Raw genomic sequence first — 16,950 nt, 5'->3', positions numbered from 1 at the left:
TTAAAAAAAAAAAAAAAAAAAAAAAAAGGAATATTCACCTGTTGGTAATGCACATCCCTTCACCAAGTGTGTGTGGTCTGAAACGCTTACCTTCAAATTAATCTCTTGTGTTTCTGCATAAACTTGAACAACTTTCATCATCTAAAAAGGATACCAGAGTCAAAAAAAATGAAATTATAATCCTTTCTAAAGTTATGAGATTGCATAGGGTTGGATGACTAAAGTTAGCCATAACAAGAAAAACAGATTGTTATGACCAGATAAATATAGTTCTAAAATTCAGTGTCGTATAGGTCACCCTCTTTATAAGGCTGGTTCAAAAAAATCTATGGTTCGTGAACCTTTGGCAAGATATGAAACCATCGTATAATAAGCGGCTCCCGGTCATGTTAAAACACATAATAATAAACGCTCATGACAACATTCCTTTATTATAAAGCTCAGTTGCCCAGAATGTTATCATGGAAAGTAAGTGCTCTATGTTTCAATCGTAGCAGAAGAGCTCCTGCATAAATCTTCTATATAAAATAAATGAGTGCATTCTTGCAGGATCTATTTCCACTTTGATTACCTTCATGTGACAAGCTATAAAAATGCAGGAACTATATCTGAACCTGTGTCATGAGTAAGGATCTGGTTTATATCATGGTGGTCACCACCATCATGGAACTGTAAATTTTGCTATTTATGTAGACCCTGCTGCCACACATTAACAGTTCATTAGTTCACTGTGATCTAGTCCTCTTTGAAAGAGACTAGATTAAAGCCAACTAACAAACTTTTCATGTAGGCCCTGTGGCCCTACATTAAAAGTTGGTTAGTTTGCTTTGATCTAGTTCTGTTTCAAAGAGGACTAGATCAATGTGAACTAAAACTGTTAATGCTTGGGAGGAGGGTCCACAAGGGGGCCGCAATCATAGCATGAAATTCTCTCTCCCCCTCTTTGATTAAAACTGAGGGTGCTGTGAATTATGCATAATTTTACTGTAACAAAATTGTATCCATAGTCATGAGTGGTCGGACCACCTCAGCTTCCAGAATAAGAGTCAGCACATGAGACTCCAAACAGCTAAGTTTAAAGAGTCCTTTTAAAGAACCACAGTTCCCTGGAGCCTCCTGCTCCTGGTGTTACACTATACTTCTTAAGAGCAGCAGAAGTGGTTTCCTCCAGAGCAGAGGCTTCATTCACTCCCTAGATCAAACAGCTTTGAAAGATGCACTTTTTCCATATTCCCCATTAACCTCCACCTGACAGATAGTTAAAAAGAGGTCAAGTTCAAAGTGCATGTGTCTAAGTCTATTGTGCAAAAGTGCCTCATTCTGAAACTTGTTTTTAACTGTTATTTTCACTATTCCAGTATTTTACATGAAGCTCAGTCAGTTTTAAACATAGGTTTGTTTGCTCCAAAGAGCCTCTCTCTGTGCAAAGGACAGAAATGCTTTTTAAACATCAGAAATCTGAAGTTACACATTGAGGAGAACTATCAAGGTCATTTCACCATCACTAGGGCCCATGCAAGACCATTCCCTACAGTACATTCTGCAGGCCTTCATGTGATCTTGCTTTAAGTGTTCCAGAGACTGTCATTCCTCCCCACTTCTCTCCAGGACTATTCCATATTCCAGGGGGCTCAGCATCAAGGACTTTTCTGTGACATTCAGATTAAATTTTCCTTTTCTTTGTTCCACTTTATTGCTGTTATACTCTCTACACCACCTTAAGTGGTACCTCCCCACTAGGAATTCACACTCTTCAGCTCTTCACATGAGCAAATTCTTCAGTAACTGAGCAAAAGTCCCACAGCTGCTGGTGCATCTATCCACGTACCTCAGAAAAGTTTTACATCCCTGTGTGGGCTTCCCATTTAAGGTCTGCTTCTGTTCCAGACTAGACATCTATGAGCCAGAAGGAGAGAGACCTGCCAGATCTTTTGGGGACTAACAGAAAGACTTTTGCGGCTCTGCTTACAGTTATGAAAGCCTGATTCTGGGAGCTCAGGAAGAGACAACCAGTAGAAGGTTCTCTCTAAATACGCTTTTTTCCTTAGCGGTACAAGTTTATGGCATAATATTGATAAGCATTCATGGTATATTCCATTTTGACATAATTTGGAATATGTTGGAGGACTGCCCAATTTACTCCACACCACAGATCTCAGCAACAGCCACAATCCAGTCAAGATGTGCCAGCCAGAACGCCTTAGCAAATAACTGCTGCCTCACATCATGAATTTAATCCCTAACTACAGTTTTTGCAGAGTTCACAACTTCCCATAAACACATGTAAAAGTTTTCCTTCAGTGCACTTTATAGCCTCTTCTAACTAAAACCGTAGGCAAGATCTGTCATTACTTGGTTTGTATTTACTTATAAAGGGTCCGACTCTGCATCTGCTCCACACATGGAACTCCCACAGACTGAAAATTGGAGTTCCGTGTGAGGCAGCTGTGGAATCAGGCCTAAATAAATCTCAATCCAAGAATGTTTACAGTTTGGAAGTTAACATACTTCATTAAACCTTTCACAGTTCTTGAAGATCAGCCGGACATCTGCCACAAAGTCGTCAGGAGTTTGGTAGTGCTGGGAATGTTTCTTTTGCAGCTTCTTTTTTACTGTAGACAAATCCATTGGTTTCTTTATAATTTTATAGTAGTTTGGTATCTGTGAAGAAAGCATACATCTAATCACAAACCACCAAAAAAGATTGATATGCAATTTTTATACTTCACAAAAAGAGCAGAATTAAAGCTACTTATCAGAGTATCAAAATAGCATCCAGGCAACCCCATTATAGCATGTACACACAAGGGAACAATCAGAAGCAACTACCTCAGTTCATGAGGAAGGAAAGAAGGCAATCGGAGGTTTTATTAACACAACGTATCTTGTTATATTTTAGTGCCAGTTATTAGTATCTGGGAAAAACTTGTGTATAAAGATATTAGACCATCGCTGTCTTTTCTAGAATAATTAAAATAACTTGTTTTACATCTCAAAATACAAAACTGCCAAGCAGATCAGATTTTTGGTTTAATTCAAATGGCTGACAGTTTCTTTTAAAGCCTCTTGCTAAGCATAAATGGTAAAATATTTTGCATTTTATAAGATATCCCTAATCCTCTCCAGTTCATTCAGTTATTGCTATTGGAAAGGATTTTTGTAATTAATGGGTTTAATGGTTCAGAAATACCATGCTAGGTAAGTCCAGTGACGTTTTCAGACTAGTTTTACTCCAGAAGTATCGCAATGACAAATATGGCAAGAACAAGCAACTCATTCAAAAAAAAAAAAAAAAAAAAAAAAAAAAAAAAAACTTGTCACGACGGTGGCCTTTTGGTGACATTGGTGACATTTTGTTTTTTTCATGTAGCAGGAGACTCACCGAGGCTGGGACTGGCTCCTGGAATTCAATGCTCAGCTCATGGCAATATAGGTAAAGCAGGAGGCGTTCACATTTCTTGCAAAGGAACAAAAAACTTCAAGTGAATATCCCTTTTTAATCCTCAGTCTAAAAACTGGTACTTAACTAATTTAAATCGGTTCAGATTATATAGTCTCAATAGTAGAAAATGAAGTTCTACAAGCCTAGAAGCCTCTTCATTCAAAGAGTGCTATATTGTTGGAGAAGCAAAGAGTGCCTTTACTTTGGCTAGCACAATAGACTTAATATAAAAGCTCTTGACTCCTTTTTTGGCTTTCCTTCCCCCCAAAAGAAAGCTGGGGTTAATATAACAAAAATTGCAGAATAAGGCAATACATTAAATAACCAAATTAGAACAGAGCAACTGTTCAATGACACTGGTACTATTTATATTGTTAAATGCAACTGAACTACACTTCGGTCTGAACTATTTGTTTAATTCTGGATTTATGAAAAATCTGAAATTCCATTCAAATAATTGTTTTCAATATTTCCCCTCAAACATTTCCTTATTTCAATTTTTTGGTAAGTTTCTCTGAAGAATTTATTCATGGTGAAGAAGTTCTAAGGACTATTCTGACTGCTGATTCAAAACACTTTATAGATTCTCCATATAAAGATAGAAATCATTTGGACACAGTCAAGACATTTTGCCATATACATGCTCTTAGAAATGCCTATCAGCATGTCTCTCCATGAATTTAAGGCATCAAATTTACATATTTTTATGTAGGTAGGTTAAAACATCCATGTTAAATCCACAAAAGAGCTTCCAATTAAAAACTTTTAGAAGTTGTATTAAAATTAACTTTTAAATGTGAATTAATTTTATTAGTTGTGTGCTCACAGAAATTTTAACCCACTGGACAAGTACAGCGATAATATAGGGATGCCCAATAACAATCAGTTAAGTCAAAGGTGACAGTTTTTAGATGCAGATACCTATAGTATTTGACACATACCCTTTGGTCCACAGGACTTAAGCCTTGTGCTGTTTTCCCCTTCTTACTATGTTGCAAATTGTCACAATCATATTCTACTTCAGGTTTGCTTAGATCTCTGCAGAATGTACATATCCACTCCCCACTAAATAGGAAGAGACATAATTAGTCCAGGAATCCACCAGAGATTACATGGGTAAAAAACACTTTACCCACGAAAGCTTATGCCCAAATAAATCTGTTAGTCTTTAAGGTGCCACCGGACTCCTTGTTGTTTTTGTGAATACAGACTAACACAGCTACCCCGATACGTGACACGAGAGATTACGTCTACTACATGACCATTACAGCTTCTGTGCCTTTCAAAAGTAAAATTGTACCGCATTAAAGACTCCTCTAGTGTAGAATTTATCATGGTTGTAAGTGTTAAATCATGTATCCACTAAACACTCTATGCACCACTTTAAAAATCACTGGAAAATACTGACTGACAAAATCAGCACAGAACAGCTATAAAGCAAAATAAATCCTAAGAACATAGACGATATATATGCTAGGGATATTTTTATGCTATTCATGGGCACTGAGATTCCCAATTCTGAGTTTCACTGTGTGAATAAGCCCACAAATCTCTTTTTGGGCACCAGTAACATTATTTTAATTTCTAGTACCTTGGAAAGCTGAGAAGTGTTGGTACATGACAAGTGAGGTGAAACACTTTGGGGCACTTTTCACAACATAACAGATCGCCTCCATTTTGGCATACAGCACACCAGTCTTCATTTGGATCATCCTCTTTGTTGTTGCCTTCTCCTCCAATTCTAGCTGACCGATGCATTAGACTTCGCACTGGCGATTTCCCATTTACAAGACTATGTCCAGACTGTTTGCAACTTTCACTTAAATCTGTTGGTTCAGTTTTTACATGATTTTCAAGACTTCCTAATGCTTCCAACTCACTTTCCAGATGCAAGTTAGTGGAGAGAGGTGGTGTCAAGCTGCTCTCAGGACTGCTAAGCTGAAATAAAATTACTGCATGAAAATCTGCAAAGAGATCAGTTTTACAAATTCATTTTTCCTCATATGGTTGGAATCAGAAGCCATCTGCTGCTTACTAGCACTTCAAATTAAAATGCTTTTCAAAAACAAATAAATATTGGCAATTCATTGTCAGATATTTGAGTTACATACTGTATGGAGAACAAGCATACCTTATTTTTTATGCTAAATTGCATAGGACTTTAATAGAGTTACAAACATTCAGTAGATTGATCCTGAGAGAACATGCCAGTGAATTATCAGAAGCTTCTATTAGCTAGAGATTAAAAAACGGTAAACATACTAAACCCTTGATGGCAGTTTTACTGAGATCCCAAAGACAGCACCAGCTGGGGGACTAGCCTGCCTCTGGCTCGACATCAGCTGTTCAGCATGTATACCAAAGGACAGAGTCATGTCCTAAGTAAGATGCCCATTTGAGATTAAGCTCCGATTTGTTTCTACTGTACCGCTTTCACTGCTGTATTACCTGACAGCAACATATGTAACACTTGGTAGGATAGGACGCCTTGCACAAGATACCAAGTCAAATCCAGCCCAGCTCAGTAGTGAACAAAACTGCTACAATCTGATGTCTGTATGGGGGCATGTATCAAACAAGTGGGGATCCTAGTCTTTTTGCCAGTAGACTGATGTCCACCTCACTACACCCATCAACACAGTTGGCAGCCTTAGCTGCAGTTTCAGCAGAGGTATCAAGGAAACTAAAATGCCCGCTCATCTCTCGAACTGCCCCATACAGAACAGAGTTCAGGGACATTACTAGGGCTGGTATCTTGCCCTTCTGTCTCCAGGGCTCTTAGGCACCATTTATGGATTTCCAAATTCTTAAAGATGCCATTGGGCACAGGGCAACTGTACCATGCATGCACTCCTTCTGCCATCCTCTGCTTTTTCTTGCTTCACTGCTCCTGAGAAACTGCATATCTCTTCCTCTGTCCCTGGCTCTTGCTTGACTTTCACATGGTCAGACTTGAAGTTAATGCCAGTCTTCTCAGCAGTTCTGCCTGATGAACCACAGCTAGAAAGACAAGAGTACATGGAAAGATTAGCTGCAATTGAAACTGACAAAACACTAGTCAGGGATGATCTAGATTTACTTGGTTCTGCCTCCTCAGCGCAGGGTGGACTTGACCTCTCAAGTTCCCTTCCAGTCCTACATTTCCAAGTTTAAAACAAATTTACGTGAATGTTTCAAAGCCAAAGCTATTGCTGTGAATTTTCTGATGCCTACATTTTACAAAAAGTAGAAGGACAGACAGACATCTGGCAACATCATTTTTCAATAATTTTCCTATATGCAGTCACTTCAATTAAGAGGTCATAGTTATAACAGTAGCTAATAGGGATGTGCTGTTGATTTTAGTTTAAACTTTAACATGTTTTTTACATTTGATTTTTCAGCCACACATTGTTAACTAAGAACATACGCACCTGCCTCTGCTGCCTGTGCTGGAGGTGCTGGGTGGCCTCACCGGGGTGTGGGAATTGGATAACCCTGAAAAAGTATAAATCACTTTTCATAAACATCTACAGTAGGTTACGTGTAGCTAGTATTCTACAACGTAACTGAAAGTGATGCTAAGTGGAATAAGTCGGTGATTCAGTCAAGTCAGTGATCCTTTAGTCCACTGGCTATCAACCTTTCCAGACCTCTGCACCCCTTTCAGGAGTCTGATTTGTCTTGCGTACCCAAAGTTTCGCCTCACTTAAAAACTACTTGCTTACAAAAATCAAACAAAAATCCCAAGTGTCAGCACACAGTTACTGAAAAATTGCTTACTTTCTCATTTTTACCATGCAATTATAAAATAAATCAATTGGAATGTAAACATTGTATTTACATGTCAGTGTATAGATATAAAGCAGCATAAACAAGTCACTGTCTGCATGAAATTTTATTAAATAGTACTGACTTCCCTAGTGCTTTTTATGTAGCCTGTTGTAACTCCTCACTTAACATTGCAGTTATGTTCTTGAAAAACATGACTAAGCGAAACAATGTTAAGCGAATCCAATTTCCCCATAAGAATGAATGTAAATAGGGGGGTTAGGTTCCAAGGAAATTTTTTTTGCCAGACAAAAAGACATCATATACATATGTAGTATAAGTTTTAAACAATTTTAAACTATACTCAGCAGTGCCGATTGTGAAGTTTGGCTGACATGGTGCAGTCAGAGGGTGAAAGAGGGTGGATTGTCCGGCTGCTCCTCTTGCTGTTCTTTCCAAAGTGCTGGAGGGGTGCTCAACCCCTGGCTCTGCCCCAGGTCTGCCCCCACTCCCCCCCCCAGCCTCCTGAATACCGTGAAACAGCCGATAGCTGCAGGCGTGAGGAGTGTTGCTGATCTGTGGGTCCGCCGGCGGATGGAGGTGCTGGTGTGTGGGTGTGTGTGTGGGGGGAAGCTGATTGGGGGCTGCCAGCCCACCCTGGTTCCAAGCCCCCAACAGCCAAACAATGTTCTAAGCAAACACTGCAGAACTTTCAAATGAATATGTTCTCTAACAGATCAGCAACATAACAATGAAACAACGTTAACTGGGACAATGTTAAGCGAGGAGTTACTTTAGGTAGATATCTAGATGAATTAATGTACCTCCTGGAAGACCTCTGTGTACTCCCAGGGGTACATGTATCCCTGGTTGAGAACCACTGCTAGTTTAATCCTTAGCTCAAACATAGAAAAGCAGATCTGATACAGAATCTGGGATGCTTGCATTAGTTTGCCAATTACCTTTTCATTTATAATCCCAGTAACTATTTAATTTAATGCAAATATAAAATAGAGCAATATTCTTGACCTAAATGCCTCTTTTTATCATCTGTGAATTATCCTGATCTGGTCATCACCACATGTTGCAAATAAACGTTAGTCTGAACAAAAGTTGTCACTTGTGTTTTAAGTTTCTAGTCTTATTTTCAACCCATGTTTCAGGACCAACTTTCTACTCATCTGTTTTAAAACAGCTGGATTGTTGGCTATTGCAAATAAAGTCAGCAGAAAGGTAGACCCACGGCATGCGTTTTGTATGTGAGCTTAGAAAAAATACCTTTATACTGTAAGCATACACTAACTCACAATTCAGACCAAGCAAGCTTGGAAGGCTGCAGGGAAAGAACTAAATGATGGAAAGACCTGTATGGAATGGCTGAAACTTGTTTTTCTTGTGTCCAGTATTTCTGAAATAGCCATTTGCATTATAGAATGTTAGGTGATTTCAGTAATGTAATTTGTTCAGATGCAGAACAAAAGCTTGGTTCAAAATTATATATACTTCTAAAAGAATTGCACAAATAGGCAACTCCTTACATAACTCTGGATCTCTCCCTAAGCAGGTATCTAATGAAATTTGGCAAGTTCCCTTCACAAAACCTGGAATGGACTGGAGCTTCATAAGTCAAACCATTCGAACTGAACTGTGGACTCAGATCTAAGTCTGCAAGGTGATATGGTAACAAAAAGGACCAATGGACTTTTGAGGAACTCTGAGAGGTCTAACATCACAGCACACAAATGTGCTGGTCCCTCTCTGGGCCACTGGAATACTGTGTTCCCTTTTGGGCAGCTCCTTCCCATAAAAACATCCTTTGGGGAAGAGAGGGTAGGGTGCTACAGGGATTGATTTACAAGGAAAGGCAAGTTCATGACCAAAGTCTAGTGGAGTTTCTCTCAAATGTGGCCACCACGGGCTTTTCTTGCAGCCACAGCCTGCTTGGTGGTGATTGGGTTGGGGGGGGGGGGGAAGAGGGGAGGGAAGCAGCAGCCCCTCTATCAGGGTCACCAGCAGAGGCAGGTCCCTGCCCCATTCTGGAGCCACAAACACTAGCAGCAGGCAACCAGTGAGAGTTCCCCATCACTCCAGGGGCAGTTGGGCTTGGGCTTCAGCCCTGGGGTGGTGGGTGGCAGGCTCTGGCCATGAGGCAGCAGGCTCTGTTCCCAGCTGCAGTGTTTCAGGCTCCAGCCCCGGGCTCATCCCCACAGGTCCTCTCCACCTCCAACTTAATTTGTCCCCCAGCTTGCAGGGGCTGAGTAAATCTGCTGTGAAAAGTGATAATACACAAACATCACTTTTCACAGTAGCAGACTTACTAGATAGCAAGTCTTTAAAAAAAAAAAAAACTAAAAATAGCAGAACATGTAAAGCACTTTGTGTTTTTGTTTAGGTCCAGTAAAGAACAGAGACAACTGTACATTATTTTTTATTATGGAGTCTGCAAAAAAATCAACTTCAATAAATTACAATGATGTGGACATGTATATGTGCATACTTATTTGTTTTTCCTAAAGTATTTTAGGAAAAATTGTCAGAGCGGCCACCAGCAAGAGTTGATGGCCAAACTCTGAGGCCACCAAAAACATTGTTGAGAACACCTCTGGGTGAACATACCAAAAAAGGAGAGGAATATTACTTTCTTGTACATTGGGGAAATTGCTTGCCAATTTTTTAAGCCTAAAATATCAAAAATACCTACTACCCTCGTTCCCGCTTACCTGTTGATCCTGGAGACAGGGCTGAGGGTCCTGGGGAAGGATTCATGGTGCTTGTAGGCTGAGGGGGTAGGTGACTGCCTGAGATATATCTACTTAGTAGGTTATCTAAATTACTTGAACCAGCATCTTCCAGCTGAAAACAAATCAAACAAAAACAAATTTGAGCTGGGGAAGTCAAATGAGATTAAACCATTAACAGTTTTTCATCTATATGCACATGTAAATATACATGCTTATTGGATTAGCTGAACAACTGTTTTACCAAAATTTAAATTTGAAAATGTTTTCTACCAGTGTAACTCATCAGTACTTATGAGGAAACACTTACACAATTACTACCACTTAATAAAGATAAGCAATATTGATTCACAATTATGTTCTGAATCCTCATCTTCTAAGAATTACAACCTCCATTCAGAGAACAATTCTGTACTTGCAAGTTAATGTCTTACACCTGATAACGCTGAACAATGGACAAAACCTAATAAAAACAGTACCAGAATTTGAGATGCTCTGATATGCTTTAATTTTAGTCTTAATAGTCAAGACTCACTGGCAAGCATATTAGGGGGCCTGGTATTTAAGTTAGCCTTTCAATTATTCACTTAAATGTCTTCACCATATAAGAAAGAAACTCTAATTTCACCATTGTGGAGCAATTTAAATCAAGGCAATTTAAAATGACTGATAATTCATTAAGACTTTTTTTTTTAGGTCCCTGATTAAATCAGGTTGAGACTGTAAAATCGATTAGAAAATTTATATTACAATTTCAGATTATAAATATATAATGATTAAATTATAAATGCTTTTAAAAAATGCTATCCTCCCAGTATTTATCTTATTTGAATTTACAAAAACTGTTATAGGCAAATGCAAATATTAAAAACTAAGCCCCTAATTCTATTAGGCAGGTGTGTAATTTTACTCACATGATTAGTTCAATTGACGTCAGAGGGACTACACATACTTTTGAAGTTAAGCATATGCAGAAGTGTTTCCATGTCAGGGCTAAAATTGTATCTTTATTACAAACTCTCTTAGTGGCATAAAAACTGGCATTTCAACAAAAAGTTTAGACTTTCAATACATTATAAAAAAGTTCATAATAACTTTGTTAGTCTCAAATTTTCAAAAAATAGGAGCCTAAAATTTGGCTCCGAAATCTATACATAGGAACTTAAGGATGGGATTTTCAAAAGCACTTAAATGACTTAGAAATACAAATCCCACTGACTTCAAGGTGCTAGCCCTGAGGGAAAAGTATAGCCTGGTCGAATCATTTCACATTTCTTTGACTGGGCAAGTTCGATTTGTCAAAAGGTAGTGGTAGTTGCAAATACAGCACCAGCTATTTGCTTATCAATATTGTAAGACTTTGTGTTGTTCTCACAGTAAGGATGCTAATGACACACAAGACTTCTCATTTTCAGCAGACAATAATGAAGTGTGAAAACTTCAACAGAAAAAAAGACCTATGTAAAATTTGAATTCTTACTAACGTAGGAAAATTAGAACAAGTACAATTTAAAACTATAGAATAAAAAAACTAGTAACATGTAAATAAAAATCTATTTTGACTAAAAAATTATTTTTTTATCACCCTCAGTTTCACTAAAGACAAGGGTTCTCAAACTAGGGGTTGGGACCCCTCAGGGGGTCACAAGGTTATTACATGGGGGGTCGCGAGCTGTCAGCCTCTACCCTAAACCCCACTTTGTCTCTATCATTTATAATGGTGCTAAATATATAAAAAATTGTTTTTAATTCATAAGGGGGGGGTCACACGCAGAGGCTTGCTATGTGAAAGGGGTCACCAGTACAAAAGTTTGAGGACCACGGACTAAAGCCAACATTTATAAAAGAGTAGTCATGAATTAGGAAATAGAGTAGTTTCATACCCTGTCTCTCTAAAGGAAGAAACATCTGTTGGAGGTAACACAATGAGAGGTGCACATAGCATTTATAGAAGACTTTACATTTTCAAAACACCCCAAAGTCACCCAGTTAAGCTTATGTTATGGCATCTCCTACCACCAGACTCTTCTATCTTGGTGGCCATAAAATTTGTTTAAAACTGCAAGGCCATAGTCTAGTGAGCTCTTCTTTTCCAGTGGCTCGACAATAATGAGCTTCAGCGCTGCAGACCAATTTAATCACCTCAAAAATGTGCCATAGCTGTCCTTGAGCCTTTGCACATTTCTCTGTTTCCTGATATACTTTTAGGTAAGTAAATTACTTGATTTGATGAGCAATAGCAAAATAGGTTCTAGTTAAATTAGGGCTTGTCTATATGAAAAAGCTATTCTGAAGTAAGCTAAGGTGGGAATTTAAACTGATATAGTTATACCAATATAGTTTATGCCCCTGCCTGGGGGTACATTAAATCCTATGTCAGCTTTGGGAAGGACTAGATCACCTGTTGAAGTCCCTTCAAGCCCTACATTTCTCTCATTCTATAAGAGTGCCTTTTTATGTAGTTTAGGTCATTTTGGAAGGGGTTTAAGCTAAACTGAAAAAAGCCACCCATACTGGAATGAGAGTGACCACATGGGGAGTTATACCAGTATTAGAGCACCAGTTTTGCTATAGTTAAGGTTAAGCATTGCTTTCTGTTTAAAGGTGGTCTATTCTAAGTGCTCTAAAATCCAAGTGCTCACTGTCTTAAGCTTGCTGTGTCCCAGAGTTGCTTGATAGTGTTAGCTGACCAAGTTTGGGGTCATTTGAGACAGTGGATTCTGAGACAGATCCCCAAAAACAAAACAGCATTTTACAAAATGATTTATTTATTTATTTATTTTTTGCACACAACTGGACTTAAACTATAACTATGATCCTCCCACAACTGATCTCAGTTGCTCAGGATCTCTCTCAGGTAGGATTGGGGAAGCAATACCGAAAAAGTTAATGGTGACGTTTGTAATTCCACATCAGCGTGTGCCAAACTGACATACCTAAAAGAGTGAAACATACATGTACAGCAAGATTAGGGGTCTGTTCGATCAAGAGCGTTTCCAGGCAGTCTGTTGTCACAGCAATGGAATGGCTAAAGGGGACATACTATGGTTACATGTTCTCTAGCATCTGTGAGGGCACAATGATGAGTATGTTTTTTTGGTGCGTTAGAGCTTGACTCAAACAGGACAGAGTTAAAATAAATCCCCACCAGGCAATCTTAACTCAACATTTCCTTCTTTTCAGAGTTTTTAGCTACTCTGCACATTCTGGAAAGACATGAGGCATCATTAGCAACCTTAGCTCTGCATTTAAGTTTTGGGCATTTAAATAACTATTGGTTTATATACCAGCATAATTATACCAGTATAACTTTCCTGTTTAGACAAGCCATAAGTAACTGAAAACAGCCACCCAAGACTGACATTTTCTTATGACTCCAAGTGTGCCTTGGTGTCAATTTTTTATATCAAGCATTACCTCACTCCATAAAGTACTGCCTAATTTAACATTAGTATGCTGTAACTAAAAGCTGAGTAGATCAGCGCTGGATGGTTTAACAGTTGGTATATCCAACACAAGATTTCGAATTCCAGCTCTTACTACTTAGAATGATCTCAAACAGTAACAGCCTTATTACAGTCTTCAAGTAATGGTGCAAATACAAAAAACATGAAGAAAAAAAGATTTTAATGAAGGAAAGTCAGTGATCACCTCATCTATAGCAGAATAAGCTGATCTTCTGCACTAACCTGTATGGGTGGAATATCTGGCAAGGAAGGTAGATTCTCTGGGTTTGTGACTGAAGGAATAAGTTCTATTGCTGTAACAGATGGACTTGTTGGACCACGGTTTGCATTTGCCATGGTAGCTGTTGTAGGACTAGTTGGATTGATAGTAGTGTTGTGCACTGAAACAACTGGAAAGGGCCCGGCATGCCCTGGGTTAGAATGCTGTTGGAAAAGTCAGGAAAAATAGACAACTATTGTGTTAGGGCTAAAGGCAGCAAAATATTCACCTTGGGTACAAAATTATAGGACTTTAAACTACATGCTGGTCCCCGACACCAACCAGCTATTCTCAATCTAGTTTAGCAATGTTTGCAGGAAATATGCAGTCCCTTTTCTGTATGAAAATTACAATGTAAACAACCAACCAGCACTGAACATTGGAATGGAATTGGGGGGGTGGGGGGGAAGACAACCAACAACTCTGAATCACTAGAGATACTGGTGTACAGTGTGGATTTCCCATGGCCTCCTGTCTAGTTCCTTACTGTTGCACATGGGGGGGGGGAGGGGGGAAGGGGAAGAGGTATTTTCTTAGAAATGCAGCATTTTAATCCAGGGATGACTTTAGCAGAAACTGCATTTGCACAATATTCATAGTTGTGCTGTTTTAAAAGCATTAACAAACAGGTTACGTTTTTGAAAAATTCTTCCCTTCTACTTTTCTAATTAAGCAAACTCCCATTATTACAGATATTTTTATTCTGAATATTTATCAAAGGTCTGCATCACTTTTTTGTAGATATATAGGGTCATAGCCACTGTAGCTCAGGACCAACATTTAGTTTAGAAAATGTTTTACAAAAATCATGAATATTTTTATTCATGCAATAATTTGAAAAAGAAATTTAGCAGCTGCCCAACCACCACAAAGTGAAACCAGTCATTCTTGGTTCAGCTTCTTAGCTGACTAAAATGCAGAATGAAAACAATGAAAATTATTAGATTTTTCACACTTACGTAACTTTGAAATATCAGACAGCACGTGACATGAAAAAGGTTAGCTACTCACAACTATAGTTCACATATAGCAGAAATATATACATTCATGTATTCTCTCACACACACACACACACACACACACACACTTTTTTATCTATATAAGAACTGACAAATCGGGAGATAGCTATCAGTGAATTAAGTAAGCTTTTAAATGAAAGCTTAGTATGCTGGGGCACAAATAAGATGTGCATAGTACATACTTGTCTCTGAAGGTGCGGCTGCATCATGGAGTACTGTGGTCCATTATGGCGTGGTATTCCTGGAATACGAGCAGCATTCTGAGCCATTCTCATCTGGTGTGCTTGGAAAGCCCCACAGTTCAAGTTACCCCTCTGCATGGTCTGCATGCTGATCAACCTAGGAGGCTACAAGGGTTTGGTTTTTAAAAAAATTCCTGCTGTTAACAAGAAAACGAGAAGCAAATCTTTTTCCATAGAAGTAGGTGCAATTACTGATAATTTCCATAATCTCTAGAAAAAGCCAGTCATTGCCCTATTTAAATAAAGCATGTCAAATTTTATAAGACTAGACTGCTCATACATTTTAAGTTAATTCTGTACAATATAAGTAGGTATCTGCTCACGTCAGAGAGAAGCAGAGTTAAGTCTTAGTGTTATACTGCAATGTAAGGTAAGGTATTCAGGAAACTTGCCTGTTGCTGCAACATCTGAGGGCCTGCTTGCCTAGGAAGGGGCCCAGCTGGTTGTCCCATCCTCATTTGTTGCAATTGCTGGTGTTTTTGTGCATACACCTGCTGTTGCATATGCTGGAGCCGCAGCTGTGCTAGATTAATTTGTCCAGGGGCTTTGCTGATGTGGTTTGTTCCTGGAGGAACTTGTCCAACTACTACATTAGGAGTGTAGCCAGGGGTTGGTTTATTTTCAATAACAAGGTTACCTAAGGAATAGAGAAAAAACAAGCTGGTGAACTACAAAATTTCACTTTAACTCAATGGCTGATAAAGATTCAAAACAGAAATCTCTGAATTTTTTTTACTTCAGTTTCCTCAGTATTTTACATTAAAGTAAGGAAGCAATTTAAGTCTAAATTAAAATGTAAATTCGTTGACAGCCATTTGCAAGCATCTCTGATCTAGTCTAAATGCAGGCTAGCCAGGACTGAGCTTGTATTGTTACTCAGCTGGCATAGTTTTTACACTAAAGCAGGATAAAGCAGCATCACTCCACAATAATTGCAGGTCAGATAAAGTTACAATAGCTACAAATTTATACCACTCAACTTTTTTCCCCCAATTATATCCTCTATAACAGACTGGGGCATGGTGAAAGACTTTCAGACTGAAGTCTTAAAATTTATTTTGGGAAGAGGTACATTTTGGGCAGAATGGGCACTATCTGTTGCGCCTTAGGACTTGTCTACACTAGAAAGTTGTACCAAACTATACCAGTACAATCCTGCTAGCGTGGGCACAATTATCTCAGCACAAAGGTGCTTTATACCAGAATAGCTATTCCTGTGCAGGAAGGGGAATAACTATATTGGTATAAGGCACCTCTTTTATACTGCTGTAACTCCATCTACACTCAGATGTGTATCCATATAACTATATCTAAAAAGTGAACCACACACGCTTGTAAGCTGCATTGGTATAACTATCAAGTGTAGACCAAGCCTTAGCTCTGCTTTGGAGAAATTGCCTCTAGATACAAGAGTAGCTTCTTCTGTGTCCATTCAAATCCTTGGCTGCTGCTGAGAGAAAACACAAATATGTAGGACCCTACCAATTTCACGGCAATGGAAAATGCGTCAATCTCCCCCGCTGCTACGAGTGCCCTGCACAGCCACTTTCAGGGGGAGCTCAGACCCACCTCCAGGTGCCTCCCGCAGTTGCAGGATGCTCTGGGACTGGACAGCAGCCCCAGCGGTTCCTGCAGCTGGAGGAGGAGGGTTTGATCTCCATTTGCACTGAGGAGCGCCCCAGCCAGGGGGCTCCTAGCTCTGGCTGGGTTGGGGAGGGACAGGACTTGTCTGTACGCATCACAGCCTCTTGAGTGGGGGGGCTCAGACCCACCTCCATGAACCTCCTGCGGCTGCAAGAAGCGCCGCGGTTGCTTCCTTCAGAATCCAGCTCTGAAGACAGCACAGAAGTGACGTTGGCAATCCCGTGACCCCCCTACAACAGCTTTGCGACACCCCCTCCCCCATCCCCTTTTGGGTTGGGACCCCCACAGTTACAACACTGTGAAATTTCAGATGTAAACATCTGAAGTGATATTTACCAGTTTTCAAATCCTATGGCTGTGAAATTGACCGTAATGGACTTTGAATGTGG

General features: G+C 39.3%; 1 protein-coding gene across 2 annotated transcripts in view; it reads right to left on the bottom strand.

Moving 5' to 3' along the window:
* TRIM33 (tripartite motif containing 33) overlaps positions 1–16,950 on the bottom strand; it is a 74,891-nt gene that overhangs the window by 5,140 nt on the left and 52,801 nt on the right. Inside the window, exons 9-19 of one of the 2 annotated variants that reach the window (XM_038379746.2) lie at positions 15,310–15,554; positions 14,858–15,022; positions 13,620–13,820; positions 9,913–10,045; positions 6,856–6,919; positions 6,283–6,442; positions 5,034–5,380; positions 4,384–4,507; positions 3,383–3,457; positions 2,509–2,661; positions 91–141 (exon numbers count right to left, since the gene is read on the bottom strand). In XM_038379746.2, the coding sequence (XP_038235674.2) occupies positions 91–141; positions 2,509–2,661; positions 3,383–3,457; positions 4,384–4,507; positions 5,034–5,380; positions 6,283–6,442; positions 6,856–6,919; positions 9,913–10,045; positions 13,620–13,820; positions 14,858–15,022; positions 15,310–15,554 (1,718 nt within the window). The remainder of the gene's footprint in view (positions 1–90; positions 142–2,508; positions 2,662–3,382; positions 3,458–4,383; positions 4,508–5,033; positions 5,381–6,282; positions 6,443–6,855; positions 6,920–9,912; positions 10,046–13,619; positions 13,821–14,857; positions 15,023–15,309; positions 15,555–16,950) is intronic. The other variant, XM_043500309.1, reaches the window with a different exon arrangement.

This window comes from Dermochelys coriacea, chromosome 21, assembly GCF_009764565.3.
Source record: "Dermochelys coriacea isolate rDerCor1 chromosome 21, rDerCor1.pri.v4, whole genome shotgun sequence".
In the NCBI taxonomy this organism is placed as follows: Eukaryota; Metazoa; Chordata; order Testudines; family Dermochelyidae; genus Dermochelys; species Dermochelys coriacea.
The sequence above is the reverse complement of the archived record's forward strand: the minus strand, read 5'-3'. Positions and strand labels throughout refer to the sequence as shown.